General features: G+C 42.2%; 1 protein-coding gene across 1 annotated transcript in view; it reads left to right on the top strand.

Annotated features, from left to right (window-relative positions):
* Positions 1-19,750, top strand: part of LOC129106094 (plasma membrane calcium-transporting ATPase 1-like) — a 93,583-nt gene extending 73,833 nt beyond the window's left edge. The window contains 6 exon segments of the mRNA XM_054617422.1: positions 386-577; positions 4,148-4,361; positions 4,466-4,677; positions 5,619-5,726; positions 6,933-7,115; positions 16,156-19,750. Coding sequence (XP_054473397.1) covers positions 386-577; positions 4,148-4,361; positions 4,466-4,677; positions 5,619-5,726; positions 6,933-7,115; positions 16,156-16,416 — 1,170 coding nt within the window. The 3' untranslated portion in view covers positions 16,417-19,750.
* Positions 19,751-23,604: the final 3,854 nt, after the last annotated feature.

The following is a 23,604-nucleotide window of genomic DNA, read 5'->3' as shown; positions in this document are numbered from 1 at the left end:
ATACAGTACACGTTAAAAACCAAATAAATGCATATAGCTAATACGCCTTCTCCTCCTTTTAATTTCCTCTCATCAGTTAAACAAACATATTGTACGCTCGCCTTTAATATTAGATTCAACTCCGCTACAATTATCAGACCAATATGAACATTCAGACTCCCTCATGTGGCTCTCAGATTTAATGCAGATATAAATGTTTAATAAAAGACTATGTAAGAAATTCTGCACATTTATTTGGGGACCCTAAATAAAATCTCATGTGACCCACCTGTGGGTCAAAACGTTGTATTTAGGTGGAGCAGCTATCTGATTATTCTGAGTTTAAGTCCTAAATCATGAACCAGGGTCTGATCGTCCTCTTCTCGATTCTTTTCCTTCTCTTCAGGGAATCGCCGGCACAGACGTGGCCAAGGAGGCGTCCGACATCATCCTGACCGACGACAACTTCACCAGCATCGTCAAGGCCGTGATGTGGGGGAGGAACGTCTACGACAGCATCTCAAAGTTCCTGCAGTTCCAGCTGACCGTCAACGTGGTGGCCGTGATCGTGGCGTTCACCGGCGCCTGCATCACTCAGGTAGGCTGAAGGATAAACGCTGATGTGGGGTTAACTGCTCATGGTGTTGTCACATCATCTTTAAACACCAGGATGATAATGATGGACCGGTCGGTGTTTACATCTGCTGTTAAAGCTGAAATGATCTACTAGGTTTAAAATAATCAACCCTTTCATACGAGTTTCTGTAACAGAAGACATATTTGGTGTTTGTATGGAAGTCCAAGGATGACAATATTATCATGAAATCATTCAGTCAAAATAATTCATTAAACCTTCGTTGTCCTTTTGTGTGCACATCATTTATGATAAAAGACAAAAAGATTAACTTAATGTTTGTGCAATTATTTTACAACGGCCAGACATGGTGTCCTGTGATTGGTGCAATCCAGCGTCCACAAAGTCACATGAAAATGATCTTAAAATTCAGTTCAGTATTAGAACTGAACTCAAACCAGAACAGAATTAAAATTCAAATTGTAAAAGTCGAGTTTACAGTTTCATTTTCATTTCAAGTTTCACATTTTGAGAGCGTCCATTCCACATTCAATTACATCATCATAATGTCCGTGTTTAGCTTCAGAGAACACTGAAAATAATTTGTCATAATCTTGTCATACATCATTTGCACATATATGAACAATTAAGTTTATTTAATTTAATATTCTCAGCTCTGGACTTCTTTATATTCGCGGTATGACTCTGTGGATGGAAATGTTGGTTGTTCCACCACTCGAGGTCTCTATGATGGATTGTCTTGGTATTTATGTATCAGACATGAACATCCACTTATATTTGATTTGTCATAACTTTCGTGATCACCTGACTTTCCAACATAAGGTCACTCTGTTTTATTACCAAACACCTGCAACACTAAGTATGTTCCCATTGGCTTCAGCTGTATTTTGTGTTTACAGCTAATTAGCAAATATTAGCATGCTAACTCGCTAAGTTAAGATAGTTAAGGTGGTAAAAACTAAACTTGCTAAATATCAGCATGTTAGCATTTAGCTCAAAGCACAGCTATGCTCTGTCACAAATAATTTATGGTTTAAATAAATCCCTACAGAAACATTTAGAGGCAAAAAAATGACTCCGTACTTCTTAGAGAACAGGAGATCTTTGATGTTTTCTACATTATTTGACCTTACTGCCTCCTGAAGTTTTACACCAAAGGATTAGAACAGAAAGCTCAGTCTGACTTCCTACAACTGAGATAAAAAGTCAAATTCTCCTCCACAGACTTTAAGCTTTAATATCACCATCATGTTTCTGTCTTCAGTCAGCTGATTCGACCTCATTCAGGATTCACACGTTTGAATGAGAACTTGAGTTGTGCAGTCAGCGAATCAGTTTTTCTACCTTCTCTGTGGATTAAGAACATGAGCTCAAGCTTGTGTCTCACTGGCTATGTTGAATTTTGAGACTTATCTAAATTTCTTTTTGATCAAAACTCCACATAAACAAGTAAAGTGAGTCATTTTCAGATTCTTTTTTGATGCAACCGTCTGAGCGCTGCGAGGAGGCGATGCAGTCGTGTAACTTTTTTTTTTTCTTTCATAATGTGCCTCTAATCAGGAAACTTAACTCCTGACACAATAAAAAAAAGAAAAAAAGGAAAAAAGTTTCTTGCGGCTGTGCATTAATTGAAAGGCTCACAGCTGGCAGGACAGATAACTAACTCGGCTACAGAGTACAGAGCACAAAGTAGGCTAAGATACAGCCTGAAACCATGGCAACACGTCACCATCATAATCCTATAACGTATCGGGAGCTCAGCAGGTCTGAGGTCTCTGCGCTGTGTTTATTCTCACTGATCATCTAGAAACTGCTCTCTGTTCGGCCACCGACACGTCGACTCAGATCATTAAAAGATGGTAAACTGATGTATGTCGTTATTGTGTGAACAGAGGAACATAACAGGAGCGTAGGTTTGGTTTTCAGAAGAGGAGGGGGGCCAATGAAATGTGTGTAAATGCCTTTTATATGCATTTAAGTCAGTCTAGCAGACAACACACGCTATGGTATGATTGCTTATTATTATGGTATAAAACATATTGTGAACAACAGGAAGTCTATTTCTATTATTTTTTATTAAAAATACTAGTTTTCATTCAAATGTCTGGAAAAAAGCCTGATGTTACAATTGTCAAATCATTTTTATTTGCTTTTATTGAGTTGATATGGGTTTAGTTGAAAGCCTTTTGTGTCTGATTATTTGCCTCTAGTGATGTCACTTGAGTCAGCGTCGGTTGGGACTGAAGACTCGACGTTTTCAAGTGGAAAGAAAAAGAATATGGAAGTGTGAAGTTAGAAAGGAGTGAGGTTACCATTACCTGCAGCTGCTATTAGCATACAAATGCAGGTGCATCGTGGGTAATGTAGGTGCCAGGGTTTGACAAGGAAGAACAAAATGTGGGGGGGAAAACATGACTGTTTCTGTTGCATCAATTTTTGATAATTTATTTGTTTTAATTGTCGAATGGTTTAACCACAGGCCTCTTGACAATTATGTTCCTGCTTCAATTCCAGCGGTGGGACATTGTTTGCATGTCATACCTCTCTATCACTCTCTACCCATTCTTCTTCTACACATCTGCCTGATAAAGGTGAAAAGTGGCCCAAAAAAAAACCTGTCCATCATGAGTGTGACAGTGTTATGGAATTGCAATGTTATATCTAGGGAGCACTCTTATAAAACCATATTGGGATTCCTTGATAGAGACCTGATGCTAGACGACAAATTCAGTATCTTTTTAATAACCGGTGCTGAGAAAGTAGAAGTCATTTTTTGTTTTTAGTGTCTGCAGATCTAAAGGTTGCATTTGGCCTCAACAGCCTCCACCAATACATGTCCCAGTGGAAATTAAGCTTTCGGATAGATCAAGCTGGAAAAACAATATGTGGTGACATTGAATCGCTCTCTGTGTCGGCCTGGCTGGAGTCCAAAGGCAGACTCCAGCAGGGAGCTGCAGTCTGCAGACACAACGTCCTGAGGTGACATTCTCAAAGTGTTCAGACTGAATGTGAAATGGCTTTTAAATGCGGCAAAAATGCAAATATATTCAAACCGCTGATGAAGAACTGAGATGAACTGAGACGTTTGTGCATAATTTGAAAAGCCAGTTCGAAGCATTTAAGGAGGTTTATTGGCAGATATTGAATATGATTTTAATAAGTATGTATTCTTTAGTGTATCATCACTGGAAAATAAGAATTTGTTGTCTCTTTTTGTTATCTTTTGAATGAGTCGTTTACGTCTTAATAGGAGGCAGTTCCACTATGTTGCACCGCCATATTTCTACAGTAGCCCTGAATGGACAAACCAAACACTGTCTCTACACGCTCATCACATGGGAGATGTCAGTTCGTTGCAATCTGCAGTCTCACCACTAAATGTCACTAAATCCTACACACTGGCCCTTTAAGAAGAAAACTGTGCACATATAAGAAAGCTAATGAAAATGTGCAGGGATGGACTGATTGGTTGTTGTTCATATTTTCCTATAATCTGTTTGCTCGCTCAGATTTCCATTCCTTCCTGTACATTAAACTCTTGACCTCCTCCTCCTCCTCCTCTTCCTCCTGCAGGACTCCCCTCTGAAGGCCGTCCAGATGCTGTGGGTCAACCTCATCATGGACACCCTGGCGTCTCTCGCTCTGGCCACCGAGCCGCCCACCGAGTCTCTGCTGCTGCGTAGACCGTACGGCCGCAACAAGCCGCTCATCTCCAGGACCATGATGAAGAACATCCTGGGTCACGCCGTCTACCAGCTCACCATCATCTTCACCCTGCTCTTCGCTGGTGAGTCAGACTAACTTCACACTGGAGAAACCAGACGGGTGTGTCCTTTTCAGAAGGGAATTCATGGATATTAAGATTTATATTATTATTTGTTTGTTTCTCAGGCGAGTCCATTTTCGACATTGATAACGGACGTAACTCTCCCCTTCACTCGCCGCCGTCGGAGCACTACACCATCGTGTTCAACGTGTTCGTCATGATGCAGCTCTTCAACGAGATCAACGCCAGGAAGATCCACGGAGAGAGGAACGTGTTCGAGGGCATCTACAGGAACCCCATCTTCTGCAGCGTCGTCCTGGGGACCTTCGCCCTACAGGTAACTCCATCACCATCATCACCATCATCACCACCGACCTTCTTCTCTCATACGCTTCTTTTAAAGATGCATAGATAAAAAATGTAACCTTAAGCATTTTTAAAAAAAGATCATTGATATAAAATGATGGAGGAAGGGGGTCTATTGTATTTAACTATTTCAACATTGTAAAAAATGGAAACATGTTTATGCTCCATGACTCGGATCCGCTGCAAAAGTTAATGAGTTCTTCACCAAGTTTCATGAAAACTGGGATAGAAATGTATCCATAATCCACCCGAACGACAAATCAAACCAACAAATTGAACTGAAAACATAAGCTACTTTGCGGAGGGAAGGAGTTAATCATCAATGATGTCGTCTTTTAACTTAATTAATCACAAAACGAGATGCGTCATGATCTGTTTTAGGTCGTTAGTTAAGTTACTCCAAATGTTCTTGTCTTTGTGGTTGCATTTTAACAAAGTTCTCCACAAGACCTTTGGTTCCTCATGAAGACATAAATCTTTACAAACTGCTCACAAATATATAGTTTAATATTTAAAAAAAACTCAGTAATTTGACTACAGCTGCTCACTGTAGTTCCTCAAACAGTAGGAAACTAGGAGACTTCTTCCATCGGCGGATTAATCCACATGTGGCGCTCTAGTGAGTATTTGTGGCAGCAGGACGGTGTGTGTGGGATTGAGTCAAAATGAACTACAATGATGAACACAGTGCAACACTGAGGCTCATTTATGTGTTTTTAATAGTTTCTGAACAACAATGGAGCTCTATTGCACAGAGGAAGAAGATTTTTCAGGCTTTGGATAAACAAATAATACTTGTTAGTGGATCAATTAATTGTTGGTTGTGGTTTTCACATGGAGATTTGTCTAGAATAAAACAAATACTGAAGATTAATCATTTAAGACGTCCCATGTGTTTGTTTTCCGCCTCAGATCGTCATCGTTCAGTTCGGAGGGAAGCCGTTCTCCTGCACGGCTCTGACCATCGACCAGTGGCTGTGGTGTGTCTTCATCGGTGTCGGAGAGCTGCTGTGGGGACAGGTGAGACCAGAACCAGAACCAGAACCAGAACCACAGTGTGGTTAGTTCTGAACAAAAACCCTCTGGATCTCTGTGAACAAACATCACGTACTGAGGAGAAGATGAAGAGGTGGATTCATGAGGTCTGAGGCAGCAAAACTGTTGCCTGTCACACTTGCGCTGCTGCAGCGTTGCCATCACAACCATCGCCATGGTAATGAGGGCGGCAACATGAAAGCAGCGCGACTCCTGTTTACGAGCACCGAGGGAAAACAAACCCAGCGTGTCAGTCCCTCTGTGGAAACACACAAACACACCATCAAATGCATGATCCTGTTAACATGTACACACACACACACACACACACACACACACACACACACACACACACACACACACGCACACGCAGGCTTAGAAAGCATACATTATATAGAAGAAAAAAAGTTCAGTTCCCAGAAGCCCGCTGGGGTTCAGTTGGAGGGCAGAGACGGAGAACAGAGAGACAGAAAGATGCTGACAGAAACAGACTGATCTGAAGTCTGTGATTTATTTTGTTTCTAACAGAGAGAGATGGAGACAGAACTAAAAAGCTGACGTGAAGCTGCAGCTTGAGGCTTGGCCTGTGAATAAAGATAATATAAAATATAACATGCTTATTATGTAACATAATAATAGCAATGGAAGTAAATGAACAGAACGTAATACGTACAGAAATATAATCTTGTTATTTTAATTTTCATTGAGTATTTTGGACTTGAGGTATGTTAAGAATAAATCAAGCTTCCGTTAAAGATAAAGAATTTTGCAAGTGATATCTAGATTAAGTATTGCACTTCTGATATGAGACTTAAAATAGACTTTATTAGCGCTCAGCTGAACAGTTGGAAGCCTCAAAGCTTCATTCATCATTCCAATCCGGTCAAATATCAGCCTGCTGTCCCGCTTGCCGCCCCTGAACGGCTCAAGTTCCAGAAACACTGGATCCTACATTTCCCATAATGCAACTGGATAGCATCTTTTTGTTGAACCCTGCCTGTTAAAAACTCTCTAAGCCTTTTTTAACTTCATCCCCGTTTGTAAGTGTCGACTGTGGCTCAGTGGTAGAGCGGGGTTGTCCTTCAATCAGAAGGTCGGTGGTTCAATCCCTGGCTCCACTAGTCCGTGTCGATGTGTTGTTGGGCAATACACTTAACCTAACTTTATTTTATTTATTTTTTTTAATCTCAGCTGATCTCGGCCATCCCCACCCACCACCTGAAGTTCCTGAAGGAAGCAGGTCACGGCACCACGAAGGAGGAGATGCACGAGGAGGAGCTGACGGAGGGCGCCGACGAGATCGACCACGCCGAGATGGAGCTGAGGAGAGGCCAGATCCTCTGGTTCAGAGGCCTGAACCGCATCCAGACTCAGGTACGCCCGCCGCTCTGCCCCCCGGCACACCGCAGAGTCTAACCTTAACTCTTAACTTTACTTTTTGTTTTAAGGTTTTTTTTTGATATCAGGTTTTCAAGGTGGTGACTCAGATATCTGTTGTGTCAAGAGAGCTGCAGAAAAACAACAGTTGCCATGGTGACGCAGGAGGCTCTGGAAGAAAAATTGGACTTATTTTTGATATTCTTTGTTTGTTTGCTGTCAGTTGTCACACTGGTGAATTGTTGTTCAAACACGAGAAGCCGTTCGGGTAGATTTCTGATCGCTGTTGTCTGCAAAACAAACTTAAAATCAAATTCAGCTGCTCCCTCCTCCCTCCTCCTCCTCCTCCTCCTCCTCCTCCTCCTCCTCCTCATCTTCATCTTCCCAAAATCCAACGAGCGTTCCCGAAACAACGGGAGGTAAAGAGCTGCGTTTCATCAGGACAGTGAGGAGGGATTGAATTCTTTACAAACATTTCAGGCAGTTAATTTATACGCACTGCAGATTCAAACGGGAGTTTGCAGAAAGAAGCTAGTTTAGATAATTAGATTGAAACGTGAGCCGTTTTGGAATCATTTATCCAGAGAACTGTGAAGTGCTTTTGGACTAAAAATACAGAAACGGATAAACACAATGTCTTTGTAATAAATTATATAAAAAAGGGCCCAAAAAATTGTTTTATAGTTGTTAATATAAACTAAAAAAGTAGCCATTTTAATAGTTTCTGCAAGTCTCGGAATATGCCAGCAGTAATGTTGAAGAAAAACTCATGAGGTCAAAGTTTAGACAAAGTATTCTACACTTTTTTTTTGTCCTTGACTTCACATGTAGGTAGCGTAAAGTTGTGATTAAAGAGGACAACAGCGATTTATTTGGTGAAAATACGCCGACTGATAAAGTAGAATGAACTGTTACTTATACTGTGTTGATTTAACTTAAGCTTCAACAGTTTCTGCAGCCAAGACGAACAACGAAACACAGCAAGTCAGAAACAAACATGTCACAGATCCAAAATTTCAGAGAAAAGAAAATTGAAGTCTTTCATAGTTAACTGCATTTAAAAGGTATAAAGTTCCAGAAGATAATTCTTCTCACAAGGTAACTAAAGAGTTAAACAGTTCTTGGCTCTGCTCTGATGAACAGAGGTTTTGAATTTCACAAGAGATAAAATGTGATCAAGTTAAGGAGACATTTATGAACAGAAAAAGATGACGTGTAGTTCTCCTCTTGTTGCCAGTGAGGACAAGCCTTCTTTTTTCATGCAGCACTCAGTCATATGTACGATATGTATCTCCTGCGGGGCTCAACAAACTGCACCAAGTTGTTTTAAGGTGGAATGAGCAGGATATCTCTATAGTCAGGAACAGACATGATGGTCTATTGCACAATGGCTTTCATTTCCTGGAGAGGAAAAAAAGAAAACATAAATCTTTCTGCATAAACTGCACTAAGCAGCTGATAAAATGTCTCCACTCAAGAGTTTATGTATCTGAAAACAAAGAGAGAAAACTTGATAAATCTTGAATGTGTTTTAGTTTAGAGTTTACTACTTTAGTGCAGATGCGTGTTGCTGAAGTCTGAAGGAAAACAAAACTCTAAAAGAGGAAATGTTTTTGCCGTGACACCTGCTCACATCTGTCTCCGGTCAGACTCTGAAATGGAGGCAATAAATTCTTTACTCGTATTTAAAATCCAGTTCAGACGAGCCGACTGCTTGTTTGCGTTTCTGACTGGAGCTTCATGAGGAAACCGTCCTCCACGTTGAACATGTTCAGCCATGTGTTTGTGTTTAAATTAAAACACAGTGAAGGTTGAATGGGATCATTTTTAACACACACACACACACACACACACACACACACACACACACACACACACACACACACACACACACACACACACACACACACACACACACACACACACACACACAGAGCATTTGTTGTCCAGTTAATTTCACACTCTGCTGCAGAGCTTCAGTACAGAAATTAAAGACGGCATGCAGCGTGGGACAAAAAGCTTATAGGGTATTTTTATTCTTCGCTCAGTCGGTGTTGAAGCTAAACAGCAGCACCTTCACAGCGTCGTCTTCCCCTGTGACTCATCTCACAGTCTGGGACTCTGCTGTGTGTGTGTGTGTGTGTGTGTGTGTGTGTGTGTGTGTGTGTGTGTGTGTGTGTGTGTGTGCGTGTGATCCTCCTCCTACAGGATTCATCTACTCTCACTGAGCATTAGCATGTCCACAGGCAGTCCTATTCAGTCCCTATGGGGTTCATTAGCCTCGATGCTAACACCCACCTACAGTAACAACGGCCAACACTCTGCTCACACACACACACACACACACACACACACACACACACACACACACACACACACACACACACACACACGTCAGGTGTTTTCCTCTCAACAGTGGACTCTTATTGTGGCCGCAGGATAAACACATCTGAATTAATAATAACTGATATCTTCTTCTGCTTTGTCCTCTCGAGTTTTCTCAGTTTGACCTCTGAAAAGACTCAAACTAACAAACTTCTCTGGCATTTTCTTAACTGTAACAATATATATGTATTTATGTGTGTGTGAAAATACAGATGTATTTAAATAACGATATGAAACGGATCGATCACAGTGATGAACCTACAGAGAATTATCACCTAAATCTGCAGCTCTGTTAAGCTTTACAGAGCTTCATAGTGAGTTTGAGCTCATTGTTTATCCGACCAGCATATCATTCACCCATTCACACACTGCAGGCTACCATGGTGCCACCATCAGACTGGTTCACTCTCCCAAGGACACATCGAAAACGCTCTGATTGGAAACTACCTTGCCCACGGATCTGGAGCTGCAAACAGCAGACAGACACAGCTAGAGAACAACTGGTGAACAAAGTGGAGCATGTAGCAGCTAAAGAGATGGATATTTGTAGTTTTAATAGTTGGAGGAGGAAAAAAAGCAGAGCCAAAAGAGAGCGAATGGTGGACAAACACTCCAAATGAATGATAGTGTTGCTCCGTAACTGCTGGATGAGTAAAAAAGAAATCGTTTGACATACAAACTTACATTTTTTATTTTATTTTTGAGTTTTAAATAGTTCAAACGCTAATGTTTAAAGGTTATTTTTTGACCTTGAATAGTAGCTGGATTTCCTTAAAGTGCTCGGAACAAAAATGCAAAAGTTTAACTCTATCTGCATCTCAATGACACCTTGGTAACTCCTCCTGCTGATCACCACCACGTGATCCGATCAGAAGCCACTGAAATGACAGGCGGGTGCAGCCTCGGAGGTGGAAAAACACTTCTGATGTGTCAGAAAATAACCTTCACCTGGCCTTCATGACGCCGTAGGGTCTAGCGATGCGAGGAGTAACACGGAAATAAAACATCTCCTCTGTCTCTCCACCATCCGACACGCTGCAGAGACAAAGACGAAGCTCTCTTTCTTTTTCTCTTCACGTCTGAGTATCTGTAATATCAGTCTGTCATCCTCCTGGGATGGGAGGACGGGAAGGAGGATGGAGGATGGAGGCAACGAATAAAAAAAGAAAATGTCTGCAAGCTAATTAGGTTCTTATCTCTCCACGCTCCTCTTCCTGTCCTCCTCCTCTCTAATCCTGGTGGGCAGCGTTACGCCGCTCAACGCCTCGACAGTCGCACACAGTGGGGGAATAATTGGTACAAGCAGCACCTCGCCGCCGAAACTTTATCAGTCACTCCGAGTGACACGTTTTTTTCCTCCTCTTTTCTCCGCTCCTTCCTCCTCTCAAAGCGCTTCAGTCGGAATTTTCAAAAGCTCTTTATTCATTGTTGCGTTTCTTTCCCTCGTCCCTTTCTTTCCATCTGAGCTTCCTCACGTTTTTGTCTTTCACTGACAGCTTTAACTTTCCTCCTCACTCCTGATCTCTCCCTCCTTTACTTCTCCTTGTCTTTGTCTCGTGTTCTTCTGTGTCCATCAACTTGATGAGAATGTCTTTCTGCTGCAGCACCTTTAGTGTGTGTTCTGTAGGTTATCCAATGGGAAGATGGGGAACTACTTCTTGTGTCTGTCCTGTTTTTGCTGCTCTGTAGACCTCAGATATGACTACTGACCCTTCAAAACTGTCAAACTGCCTCTTTTTAACCTCTGTAACCTCTCTAGAAGTCTTTCCTCCCTCTTTGTTTCCTCTTTCCTCTGTCCTGTCTCCTCTGTCCTGTCTCCTCGCTCTCTAACGGTGTGTTGCTGCTGTCCTTCCTTCAGATGGATGTGGTCTATACCTTCCAGACGGGCCAGGCTCCGGTGCCCGGTGCCCTGCGCCGCCAGCCGTCCGTCGTCAGCCAGCACAATGACTCCACCGCCGCCAAAACTCTCTCTAGCCCCACCCACGTAGGGCTTAGCTCCTCCACCTCTCTTACCAACTCGGCCGGGGCCCCGCCCCTCGCTGCTGCTGCTGCTGCTTCCTCCTCCACTGCAGGCAGTGAGTCGGTGACCGGAGGCCAGCTAACACCTCGCTTCACCCGGCTGGACTCTGCTCTTTGTTTTTCATCTCTCTTGAACCGCATGAACGCTGCATGACTCACCAACACTAAAACACTGTCTCTGTCATCAGCCGGCGTCTGCACATCCTCAGCTAATCTGAAATATCTGAATATGCTATTATTATTATCAGTAACCTTCTGATAAAACATGATGGGACTGATGTGTCCAAGTTGTTCAGAGGATATTATGTAACTTTCACCTCCGGTTTGACTTCAGGAAAGAGCTGAAACGGCCTCTGAGCAGCATAACTAGCATCATATTAGTATTAGGATTTTATCATTACATCATTTCTGTTTAGGATCCCATTTTTTATTCTTTTAATTTGGTAATTTGCAGGTCAAAAAGACATTTAGTAGTATTTTTCTAAAATGGGAACCAAGCCAAGCTGGCTGAAAATATTTATTAAAAAGCGCCATGAATCTCAGAGTTTAATATTTGCATTGTCTACAGTTGCTTCACAATAAAAGCCTTTCGAAAGGTTTTCCAGCAAAGAAATGCTTTTAATGTGAAGCAGGAAATGCTCAGTTTGCATTCGCAGTAATTAAAACAGAAAATAAACCTCTGAAACATCTGCAGGGAAGCAATAATTAAGCAGTAATAAGACCCCAAGAGGTACAGTTTGCAGATACAAAAGTCCTGACAGCTGTACGTTATATTTTTAACGAAATAGTTCCACACTTTGGGAAAAACATTTTCTGTCTGAGACTGAGATAAGGAGATGGATCTCAATTTCACATGTGTGTGTTTTAGTTCATAGCTGGAGTCAGGACTTGGTTAGCCTATTAGCATAAAGAGCAGGGGGAAACAGCTAGCCGGGCTCTCAAGGTTAAAAAATACACCCAGCAAAGCTCGCTAATTAACATGTTTAATCCAGAAATGTAAAATAACTGGGAAGTCAGTGAGTACTGAAGATGCATCAACAAAAATAGGTGGATATGGTCTTTTTGTGGAATTTGTTAACTGTAAGAAAAATAGAATAAGTCGAGCTTTATTCTGAAAACCATCTAAAAGGGAATTTGCAGACAGGCTGATCTGTGTTTCATCTCTGAAAACCAAACTGTGCCTCCTACTTCACCTTCCTCCGGCTTTTTCTCCTCCATCTTAATCTGCTTCTCCTCTTTCGTTTTTTGAAATTATCTTTCATCACTTCCCCGCAGCCTGCTGCCTCTTCCTCCTCCTCCTCCTCCTCCTCCTCCTCCTCCTGCATGTTGTGGAGATGTAAACTCTTGAACATGCGTCTATTAACCCTGATGTGACTTGCTGCCTGATGAGTCGAGTAAAGATCATCAACTGTTGGCTGACGAGAAAAAAAAAAAAAGAAGCAGGAAAAAAAAAAATCTTTTGTTTTTGTTGTTTTATTTTCTTCTTCTTCTTCTCTGAGGCAACAGCATGGGCACCAAGATAATTTAATGGGTTAATCCTGAGCAGGGTTAAATCTGTCAGGCTCAGCAAGTCTCTCATGGTTTAACAGCCAAGAGCTTTTTAGTGTGTGTGTGTGTGTGTGTGTGTGTGTGTGTGTGTGTGTGTGTGTGTGTGTGTGTGTGTGTGTGTGTGTGTTTGCAAGTGTGTGTTTGCAAGAGTGTATGTGTGTGTTTGCAAGAGTGTGTTTGCAAGAGTGTATGTGTGTGCATCCTTGTGTGATGGTTGCATGTATGCTCTAAGCTGCAGCTCTCTTGTGGTTCAGTAATATAGAGCTTTGAACTGCAGGGTTATTAATTATGATGAAGAGTGTCTGCTGGTGCGTATAAATCAGTGTGATCAGCTGCAGCCTCTGTGGATTCATGACAGAGGAAACGACTTAAGGCGGAGAGAAGAGAGCAGCCAGAGGACAAAATGATTCTGGCTCTCAATGTGATTATAAATACTTAACAGTGTGCATGTGTTTGTTGTTTTTCCAGAGAGTGTGTGTGTGTGTGTGTGTGTGTGTGTGTGTGTGTGTGTGTGTGTGTGTGTGTGTGTGTGTGTGTGTGTGTGTGTTGTTTACTGGGGACAGGAAGTTTCTGTACTAGTGACACCATGGAGGCTGTATTATTAGCTGCTAAAGTGATCCTCAGACCCCCGAGGCCCCAGAAGTCACAGCTTTCTTGCATGTCAAGTGGTTGTCGGTATTTATACATATTTATGTATGAATCAAAATTTGATTTATTGAACATTTGATGCTGACAGTTGCAAATATAAGCTCAGTACAGTAATTAAGAGTTTATAGGGTTTGACATTGCTCACCAGCCACTGTAGTCAAAGCTACTTGTTACTCAGCATTTTCACTTGCCACAAGTTTGTTGTTGATTAAAGTTGACTGTTGTGTGATACAAAAAACAAGATTTAAAACCATTTAAAATGCAAATGACCACTTTAAACACCCCGATCAAGACATAACATGTGTGTCCCTGCAGTGATCACAGTCAGCTCTGATGTTGTGTGTTCTGCTCCTTTTGCATGACGACACGCAACTGATTAAGACAAAAGGCATAAAAGAAAAGAGCTTCTTTCTAAAGAGGACTAAAGAGTGAGTCATCTCTCGCTTCCTTCTCATCTTTATTGAGAGTTGTCTCGAAAGACAATGGCGGAAAAGAATGAACCAACCACGTTACAATGAGTGAATTATTTCAGATGCCTTTTGAGAAGAATACAATACTTTGTATTTATACCTTATGTAAATGCAGAATGTGCCACCCACTAAAGAGGCTCGTAAGTGTCACTGCGTTACCCGACACTGCATAATTCCACCCACATTTGGCGGGTGGGTGGATGCCAATGTCAAGCCCTGACTGAATCTGTATCAATATATATACATAAACGTATGTAGTTTTGCAGATAATCTTGTGACCCAGACGTATAAGACTTTGTCTGAATAGAAAACAGGAAAATCAAAGCTAATGTCAGCAAGATAACATTTTTTTTTACCTCATTTTAATCTGAGCCCAAAAAAGTGTTGATGGTTAGTACCAAACCTTTGGCTGCATTCCCATGGATTCAGGCAGCAGTAGACGGCAAACTGGATGTCATTGTGAACACTGGTGGAAGCCATCCGTCCAAAGTAAAAATATTTAAACTTTTTGCCGTCCTCCAGAACGGAATTTAGAGCACGATTATAGGCAGCTCCCTCACACAAAGAGAAAGTTGTTTAAGTTTGCAGTAGAGTATTAAGAGAAAGCTGCAGTTTATAGCTTCATGCTTCACTAGAATAAATATATAGAATAATGGACACATGTGAATGTTGCATTAGTGTTTGAGGACATAGACAAGAATGAAAAGTCAAACTGAGAAGACTTGTGTTCCCTCTGAGTAATCTGGCCGTGGAGAGACCAATTTTGAGATACAAACTATATTTGAGATTTCTTTAAGTCCAAAACTAGCAAAAATGACAGTGGTCAAAGAACAGAAAACACAAAAAAGTTATGTAATCAAGAGATTAAGCCATAAATACTTGAGTTTCAAGAACTTCGTCTAAATGAAATACAGTTAAAATAAAGACTTTAAATCAAGAACTATCTGATCGAGCAGACCAAAAAAGTGCCGAAGTGTCAAATCCAGCATTCAGGTTCAGGAAAGACAAATGTAAGGTCATGTATGTGTTTGTTTGTCCAAAAGCATGCTGGGTCATGTAGGGAATCATTACGTGGTAGGAGGAGGGTTGAGGGAAAGTGTCCAAATGGGCAAACGGATGTAGACTTCCTGTTCTAGATCTGGGTGTGTGTTTCCTGGTTTGTGTCCCTTATCTCCCATGAAGATAAATCTCAATGCTCCGGTAGAAAACACTACTTCTATCTTTGTTAGTTTTGGGAAAACCCTTTCATCACTTAACATATCCTCCTGCACAAAGCCAGCTCCATTAAAAATGTTTTTCTAGTTCAGTGTGGAAGAATCTTGACTGGTCTGCACAGAGGTCTGACCTCAAACCGAAGCAACACTTTTGGGATGAACTGGAACATAAGTGTCACTGATGTCACATCCTTCAGCCCCAAAATCTGGTAGAAAGACAGAAACTAGAAGAGCGGAGAAAGTTAAAGCAGCAGATTAAGGTTTTGGAATAACGTCTCTGACTTTATCAGAGTTGAACTCAAATAATTTGGGATATAAAAGTCAGTGGGTATGACTGTGTGTGTGTGTGTGGTGTGTGTGGTGTGTGTGTGTGTGTGTGTGTGTGTGTGTGTGTGTGTGTGTGTGTGTGTAGCAGTTGTAGTTTGATGCTCCTCCACATTCAGCCTGTTGGTGATCATTTCGTTGCAGTTTATCTTCCTGCACTGTTTCATTTTTTACCTTTTTGTGTTAATGCGTTTGCTGCATTTCGTTTTTTTTAGTTCTCCCACCATGTTCTCTCATCCAGCCGGCCTCCCGTTGACGTTGTGGTTTTTTGTGGTTTTTGCACCTCCCTGCTCGGATTCAGACACCGTCAGCCCCCCTCCACCCTGCTGCCTGTTTGACATCACCCATTTCATTCCAATCCGTAGCGTTTCATTTTTGCTCGTCCTCTTGACGTTTGTTTCTTTTTTTTCCTTCCCGTCTCTGTTTCAGATTAAGGTGGTGAACGCGTTCCGTAGCTCCCTGTACCCGCTGGAGAGCCCAGAGTCCCGTAGCTCCATCCACAGCTTCATGGCCCATCCCGAGTTCGTCCCCCAGTCCGAGGAGGAGGCCCGCAACCCCATCATGGAGGAGACCGGAGACGAGATCGACCCCCCCCCAGCGCCGCCTCCTCCTCCGGGGGCGGCGGCCGGAGGCGGAGGAGGAGGAGAGCCGCCCAGCAGCTTCCCACGCAGCTGCGAGTCATCCATCTGAGCTCCTCCATCCTCCTCCTCCTCCTCCTCCTCCACCTCCCTCCTCTTTTGTCAGCATCATCTGTCATCCCACCAACTGAACTGTCGCACTGAGGAGGGAAGTCGCTCTGCATCCCGTCATCCTGCACACACACACACACACACACACACACACACACACACACACACACGCTCGCGCATCACATCGTCTCCACCCCCCAGTCATTCCTGCCACATTGTGTCTTTCATAAACTGTGGCGTCGTTCTGCCTGTAAGTTTGTTCTTCCACCTCCATCATCACCACACACGCACACACATACGTATGAGAAGGTGGAGTCCAAAGTCTCCACCGTGGAAGTCCCGTCTTTTGTCCATTCATGTATATTTTTTAACCTTGATGATCATTTTGAGAAAATCTTTTTAAACTACGTTGGGTTCGATCTTCGCGGGACTCGCAGCAGCATGTCGTGTTTCTGTAACTTGCTTCATTCCGGTGTAACGCTCTCAAAAAACGGCACAGAACTTTTCAAAGAGTGCAGTGATGCCCGTGTACATACGCTTCTTTTCTTTCTCCGCTCCTCTACACAGCTAACAGCCGGGGTTTTGGTGATCAGAAGATTTCTTTTTTTTAAGGCAAAATGCAAAAATGTAACCTTTTTTTGTTTTTGTTTGTTTTTGTTTGTTTTTAAAAAAAACCTCTAAAGAATGTTAATTGATGGTTGATTCAAACGCCTGAGAATGTCTTGTGAGTGTGACACTACAGTGTTCAAGGTTCAACTGTTAAAAAGAAATGTTCTTCCCTTTATCGTGTCTGTATGTGTTGCTTTTTTTTCTTTTTTTTTATCAGCCGTGCTGCATGTTGAAGGACAGAATGTTTACTACCCCAAAAATAGCTAACACGGCGGCGTCCAGAGGGGGCTGGCTCTCTGCTCGGTGGGGGTCCGACCTCATCTCATCCAGTCTAGGTTCTGGTTCTCTCTGCCCCCCCCCACTGCGTCCACAGTGTCGACAGGAAACAGGAGCGTGGCTCTTGTTCAGTAGGATGCATGTTGTGTTTCATTCGTGTTGAGTCGCATGATAATTTAGGGAATGAATATTTGGGATTCTGTTTTTTCGACGGCCGTATGTGTTTATCTGCAGCAGCTTCTTGTCAGAACAACTTTAACTTCCTGTCTGTAGGACTGAACTTCCTGTTACCACAAAAGGACAGAAAACAGACTCATCAGTTCTCACATACAGTTTCTGTCGCCGTAGTCTGCGGCTTCAGTTCGTTTAGGTCGAACAAATGGAAAGAAACTAAACCAGAATACTTCATAGATGAGGCATTCAATGTCTCAAGGTCTCCTTCCTCTTCCCCTCCTCTGACAGGCTCATATTAGATAAGACCCGCCCACTTGAGGTGTGACGACCAATCAAAAGTGACAACCTGTGACCGTGACACTGTGAGGCGACCCCCCCCCGCTAAAAAACTGCCCACTGTGCCGCTAAGTGTAATTTGGATCAGAGCCGACGAAACATTTAGCTCTCCGACCTGAACACTACTGCCATTCATCTCTTTGCCTCTTCAAAATAAAAGCCCTAGAGTTCGATGCTTTCTACTGCTGCTTATTTAGATCTGTGTTGCAGCTAACCTTGCACAACCAGAACGCGGACCAATTGCTGGCAGCTAGGCACGAAGTTCAGGTGTGTGTGAGACGACACGGAGAGGCAACTGTTAGCTGAAAGAGGTTAGCATCGATGCAGCAATTGCGTCAGGTATATCAGAACTGGAGAGTATTTCTTTTTGCCATTTTCCAAACATTTTAGAAGAAGGCTTCTCAGATGGTTCTCGGCAGTAAACCATCATGTTAGGTTGCAGTTGCACCACACTTAGAAAGGTTTCCCAGACGCATCTTGAAGCTCTTCCTGGTGGTTTTCTAAGTGTTCCCAGACCAGTTTGGATACATAATCCCCACAGTGTGTTCTGGATCTGCTGGGGGTCTGAAGGTAGATCTCAGTTTGCAGAGGGTCCAGAGGGGAACCGCTCCAGTATCGATGCGTCTGTTTTTTTCCGCTCACAGTGCAGGACGTTCAATCCAGACAGGAAGTTGATGGATCTCTGAACAGCGTCTGGACCGTCTCTGTGTTTGAGACAAATCTTAGTACCGGTTCTGACGTTTCTGTTCCCCTCGTTGAACTAAATCAGTGACATCACACAGCCAGCAGCAGAGAAGGTGTTTGATCATCATCATCATCATCATCATCTTCGTCATCATGCCTCTCCCACTGTGCTGTGTTTGATTGGCGATTAATAGGAGACTGATGATGTCACCGGTCAGCCTGTATAGTTAAAATCCACTGTGTGAGTCACCGCCGCCGCCGCCGCCGCTCAGTACTTCCTGCCTGCCGTTGTCCACAGATTACCGTCTTAAAAAGAGGAAGGACTCATCTTCCAATCAGAAGCAGCGATGTGTGTGTAATCCCCGTCTTAGTCTGACTAGCAGCCATCATCCCGTGTGCTACTACTGCCATATTTCCAACTTTTTGTCATGACTAGGTTCTTCCTCTCCCCTCTGATGAGCTTTTTCTATGTAACTCAGAGCCATATTTTATAGGTTGTCTGTATTGTTTTTTTATCTCATTGTTATCGAGGTTTCCTTTGGACTTTCTCCCCCCCCCTCCCTCCCACACACACCTCCTCCCTCCCACGGCCCCCCTTTTACTCCAAACACGACCAAAAAGCAAAGGAGAAAAATCTTCAGTCGTCACTGCCGAACTAAGTTTAAAGGACCTCTACAATGTTTACATGAAAAAGCGAGTGGGTGGCAGTCTGCCTGCACTTATCTCATCCGACCACTTCCCTTTCATTCCCTTGCTTTCCTGAATCTTAGAGTTACTATTTAACTGAATGGGGAATCTTTCTTGCATGGTTTTCATATAAAATTCAATGTTTTGCTCATTTTTTACAATTCTTCTGTATTTTTATATTAAGTACTTTTTAATATTTTGGAGATATATGAATATATATGTATAGGCTGAAGAGCTTGGTGACAGTACAGTACATGAATGAGATGAATCTAACGTGGACTCTGTCTTTTTACAGCTCTCTCTAATATTTATGCCACGTGTGTCATCTTGGTCACCTGATGTTAGGGCTCAGAAACCTGCAGTGACTTGTTTACTTCCTGTCGGCCGCTCAATTGGAATCTCAACAGTCTAGTCTCATCGGCCCCCTTTTGACATGAGTATATTCACTTAATCTAAGATGTTGTGACACACTACACGCTATGTGATTTCGCAGTTATCCAACTCCATTAGAGTGCAGCCAATGCAAGGTGAATCAAACATTAAATGGGAGTGTATAATTATTTATCCAACCTCTGGGTTTCTTTGTTTCTGCACTTTGAAGCTACTACGACTGATTTCTTTGAATGAGTGGATTGATGCTGTTTTTTTCCAACTGACTGGTGTCGGAGTTTAAACGGCTTTTAAAAAGAGGATGACAGCTGTGTCCCGCTTCAGGCTCCGCCTCTGTTGTGAGGGGGCGTGTCTTTTACAAAAACAAGCTTTCGACCACATAAACGGACCAAAACTTGAGTAACCACAGGACCAAAGCAGAGCCGGCAAGAATCCTAAAAGAACCAATGAGTTGGTCTGATCCCCTTGAGGTCTTTGAAGTGGACCCATGAAAAGAAAACCAACCTGAACCTGACGTGAATAATTCTTATTGTTTGTTTTTTAAAAGCATCTTAAGACCCATGATGGGATCCAAAAAAGGGACTAAAAGACAGTTAGGGCGCTTTCTCAAGCCAACATTTAGTCCTTTTGTAATCCAACTCTGATGTGGACCAAAACAATCGGTACGAGACCGTTAGCAAGAGGATGGACAACAAATACATGGCAGGTTAACATGAATAGGAGAAGACCGACTTGGACTTCTGCAGAAATCCAAAGTTTGATTTACATCGTGGCCGAAGAGAACATGCAGAATATTCTGAATTAAGTCCACAAAAGTCGTTTTTAAAGTCGAGATGAACTGGAGGAGAAGAGATTTGTTCTCGCAGTAGATCAGAGCCGAGTCAAAGCAGAAAAACTCCCAACAACAATATTTCAAAGTCTGTGATTACCTGCATAAAAGTGGGAGCTCTTGAGACAAAAAAGATCAATTCTCGCCTTCGTACACGTTTTATTTGTTCTGCTTTAATAAGCGAACCAGACTAAATAGAAAACAAACCAAAAGTGAGATCGATATTACTCTGTTTCGGACCAGCCAAACGGACTATGGCTTGTGAAAGCGCCCTTAGACTCGGTCTGAATTGGTCTGACACCAGTACAGGGGGGCCCTACAGGACCAGATTAGACCGAATATAATCTGAACCCAGCTCCACTTGGGTCCCGGTCCTGGTCTTGGTAGCTAGATATTGCTAGCTATTAATAACTGTGACCAGCCGCTGTAATACCTTTAAGTGTTGGGGTTGCCATGGCGAAATCATGTTGAAATTTTAATTTAGGTATTTGCATTTTTACAGCCAAACTGTTTTTGTTCATTTAAATGTTTGTCTTTTTTCATAGTTTGTAGTGAACTGCTGCTGTACATGTTTGCATACGTCGTAAATTCAGGCCAAAGAACAAGAGACGCCACATTTTCTTTGAATTTGGTCATGAAATTTGGACGTCAAAGGAGGCGGAGCCTATGACGGGACACAGCTGCAATCGTAGATGTCATTGCCATTTTTTTACACCACCGCCGACTTCAGAAACATTTCTCGGGAAGAGAGCAGGACTGTTGAAAAACGCTCGTGACATCACTTCCTCTTCCTGCCGTGTGGCTCTAAACGAGACGCACCTTTTTCCAAGACGATGGCGCGTTCTCCTCTTTTATTTCTGCTGAATCTGGCAGAACAGCTGTGCTCCTACAGTCAGTACATTGTAAATATTGTCATATAAGGGGGTGAAGTGTACCTGCTGTCTGTGTCTGGTGACAGGAAATGGGAAATAGGAGAGGGAGGGGGGGGAGTGGGAGGGGCAATCAGCCAATCATCACCCAGCAAAGCTTTAAGGATGTTCTGCCAAAGTCGTTTCTTTTCTTCTTCTGCACAAGTTTGTTTTTAGAAAGTTTGCAGTCACATGACCCTCCCCCAACCCCTCCCTCCCTCCCTCCCTCCCCCCCCCCCCCCTCCCCCTCCATGCCACTTGGATAAAATTGTCCCTCTGCTCTTGCCATGGCCTCTTCTGTGGCCGTGGTGGTGGTCGTCGGTTGGACTGGTTGGACTGGTTGGCCTGGTTGGACTGGTTGCCCTCATATCTCACACCAGGTTCCGCAGCACAGCTCCGCCATCAGAGACGCAGAGTTCAGAAAAATCTGTTTTTCCAAAATGGGACTTCTTAAATGGAAAAAGGAACTCGCCTCTTATCCAGTCATTGTTGCATTTTGACTGCTTCCTCCTCAGAGCACTGCCTTTTTTTCTCAGAACAGCTTCCTGTTGTCGGATCTTAAAGGAATTCTTTGGAGAACCCCTCACATCCACCTCAACATTCACAAATAAAAAAAAAAAAAAAAAACATGGTTCAAACAAACTGGAATATCACAGTTGGAAAAGTCATAACCACTCAACATATATATCTATATATTTATATATAATCTCTGTATATTTATATCTAGTATGTATGTACACATTTGTGTGTGTGTATATAAACTAGATATAAGTACATAGATATGTATATGTATATGGTTTCTCAGTTGAACTTCACTGCAAAAAAGACTGAAAAAGATTTGTTTTCTGTAATTACTATGATACACAGTAATAGGCTGTTGGTGTTATTTTTGTATAAACATAATATCATCTATGTGGCATGCATGACATATATACAAAAATTTGGTGGTTTAAAGCAATATGTCCAACCTGGTGCGATTGGTTCTGTCGTGTTCTGTGTAGCCTAAAGTCACTCTGTGCGAAAAAGAGGTATATATATATATATATATATAAATATATAAAAACAAAAAGAGAAACTGCATTTGGATAAAACTAACTGTTCAGTATATGTGTTCAATGTTCTGTGTTCTGCATGTTTTAGTATGGAATGAAACATCCCAGAAATGTTGACTTGTTTTTAATCAAATTAATCTCAAATACACGCCCCCAAACACATGCAACATTACACACACACACATGCAGACACACACACACACACACACACACACACACACACACACACACACACACACACACACACACACTCCTGTATTTACACTGTGAGGTGAAACACACTGAGGAAATTAAAACTGTGTGACTTCTGATGGATGGATTGATGAAAAGATGGAAGATTCTTCTTTTTTTGTTTTGTTTCCATCGTCTAATTTATCCAGAAACTAAATGACTTGTAAACGATCTGTCAGCTCATCATTCACTGTTTCATCCTCCCGTCCTCAAACACACACACACACACACACACACACACACACACACACACACACACACTGAGATTAACAAACTGTCCTGAACTCATCAACCACCCATCTGTGCAGTGAGAGGAGGAGGGAGACGATGACAGTTAACAGGCCTGAAACATTCAGGTAGGCTTCTGCTCTGCAGGTGTCATCATCTCACCAATCACAGCCATTGATCTCCATCATCCATTATCCTCCCGCTTCTCTCTGCCGGTCCAGGTTTATGGGAGAAAAATGGGGGATAATAGAGTTTGTTTCTCATCTGAAAAATGTCTGATTGTGTTGGAGCACGACCGATATGTTGACTGATTTAATTTGTCACGGATAAATCAGTTTATGTATCAATATGCCGGCTGATAGAAGATTTTAATTTAGAAGTTAGGGTTGTTCACCAGAGTGTACTGACAAGTTTATTCTTCAGCTGTAGTATGTCTGGCTGCAACTAACAATTAGTTTAAATGTTGAGCAATTCCTCGTGTTTCAGAAGCTAAAATCAAAGAACGTTTGACATTAAAATATCAAAATGATAATATTTTGATATTTTTAAACATCAAAATTGTTGCAGATTAATTGATTGACAGGAAATTAATCAACACCTATTTTGACTTATCGCTTTAGCTCCAGTGAAAATATCCCAATATTATATATTTTTTATATTATATATAATATATTAACCAAATTCATTTCATTCACTTTTAAAAACATGTTTAGTTATTCATGTGTTCAAACTGATTTTATTGATCAGGCTCTAATTCACATCTCTGTCAGACGGGCAGCGTTGTT

The sequence above is a fragment of the Anoplopoma fimbria genome, chromosome 17 (assembly GCF_027596085.1).
Source record: "Anoplopoma fimbria isolate UVic2021 breed Golden Eagle Sablefish chromosome 17, Afim_UVic_2022, whole genome shotgun sequence".
NCBI lineage: Eukaryota > Metazoa > Chordata > Actinopteri > Perciformes > Anoplopomatidae > Anoplopoma > Anoplopoma fimbria.
This window is presented reverse-complemented; position numbering and strand designations above follow the sequence as displayed.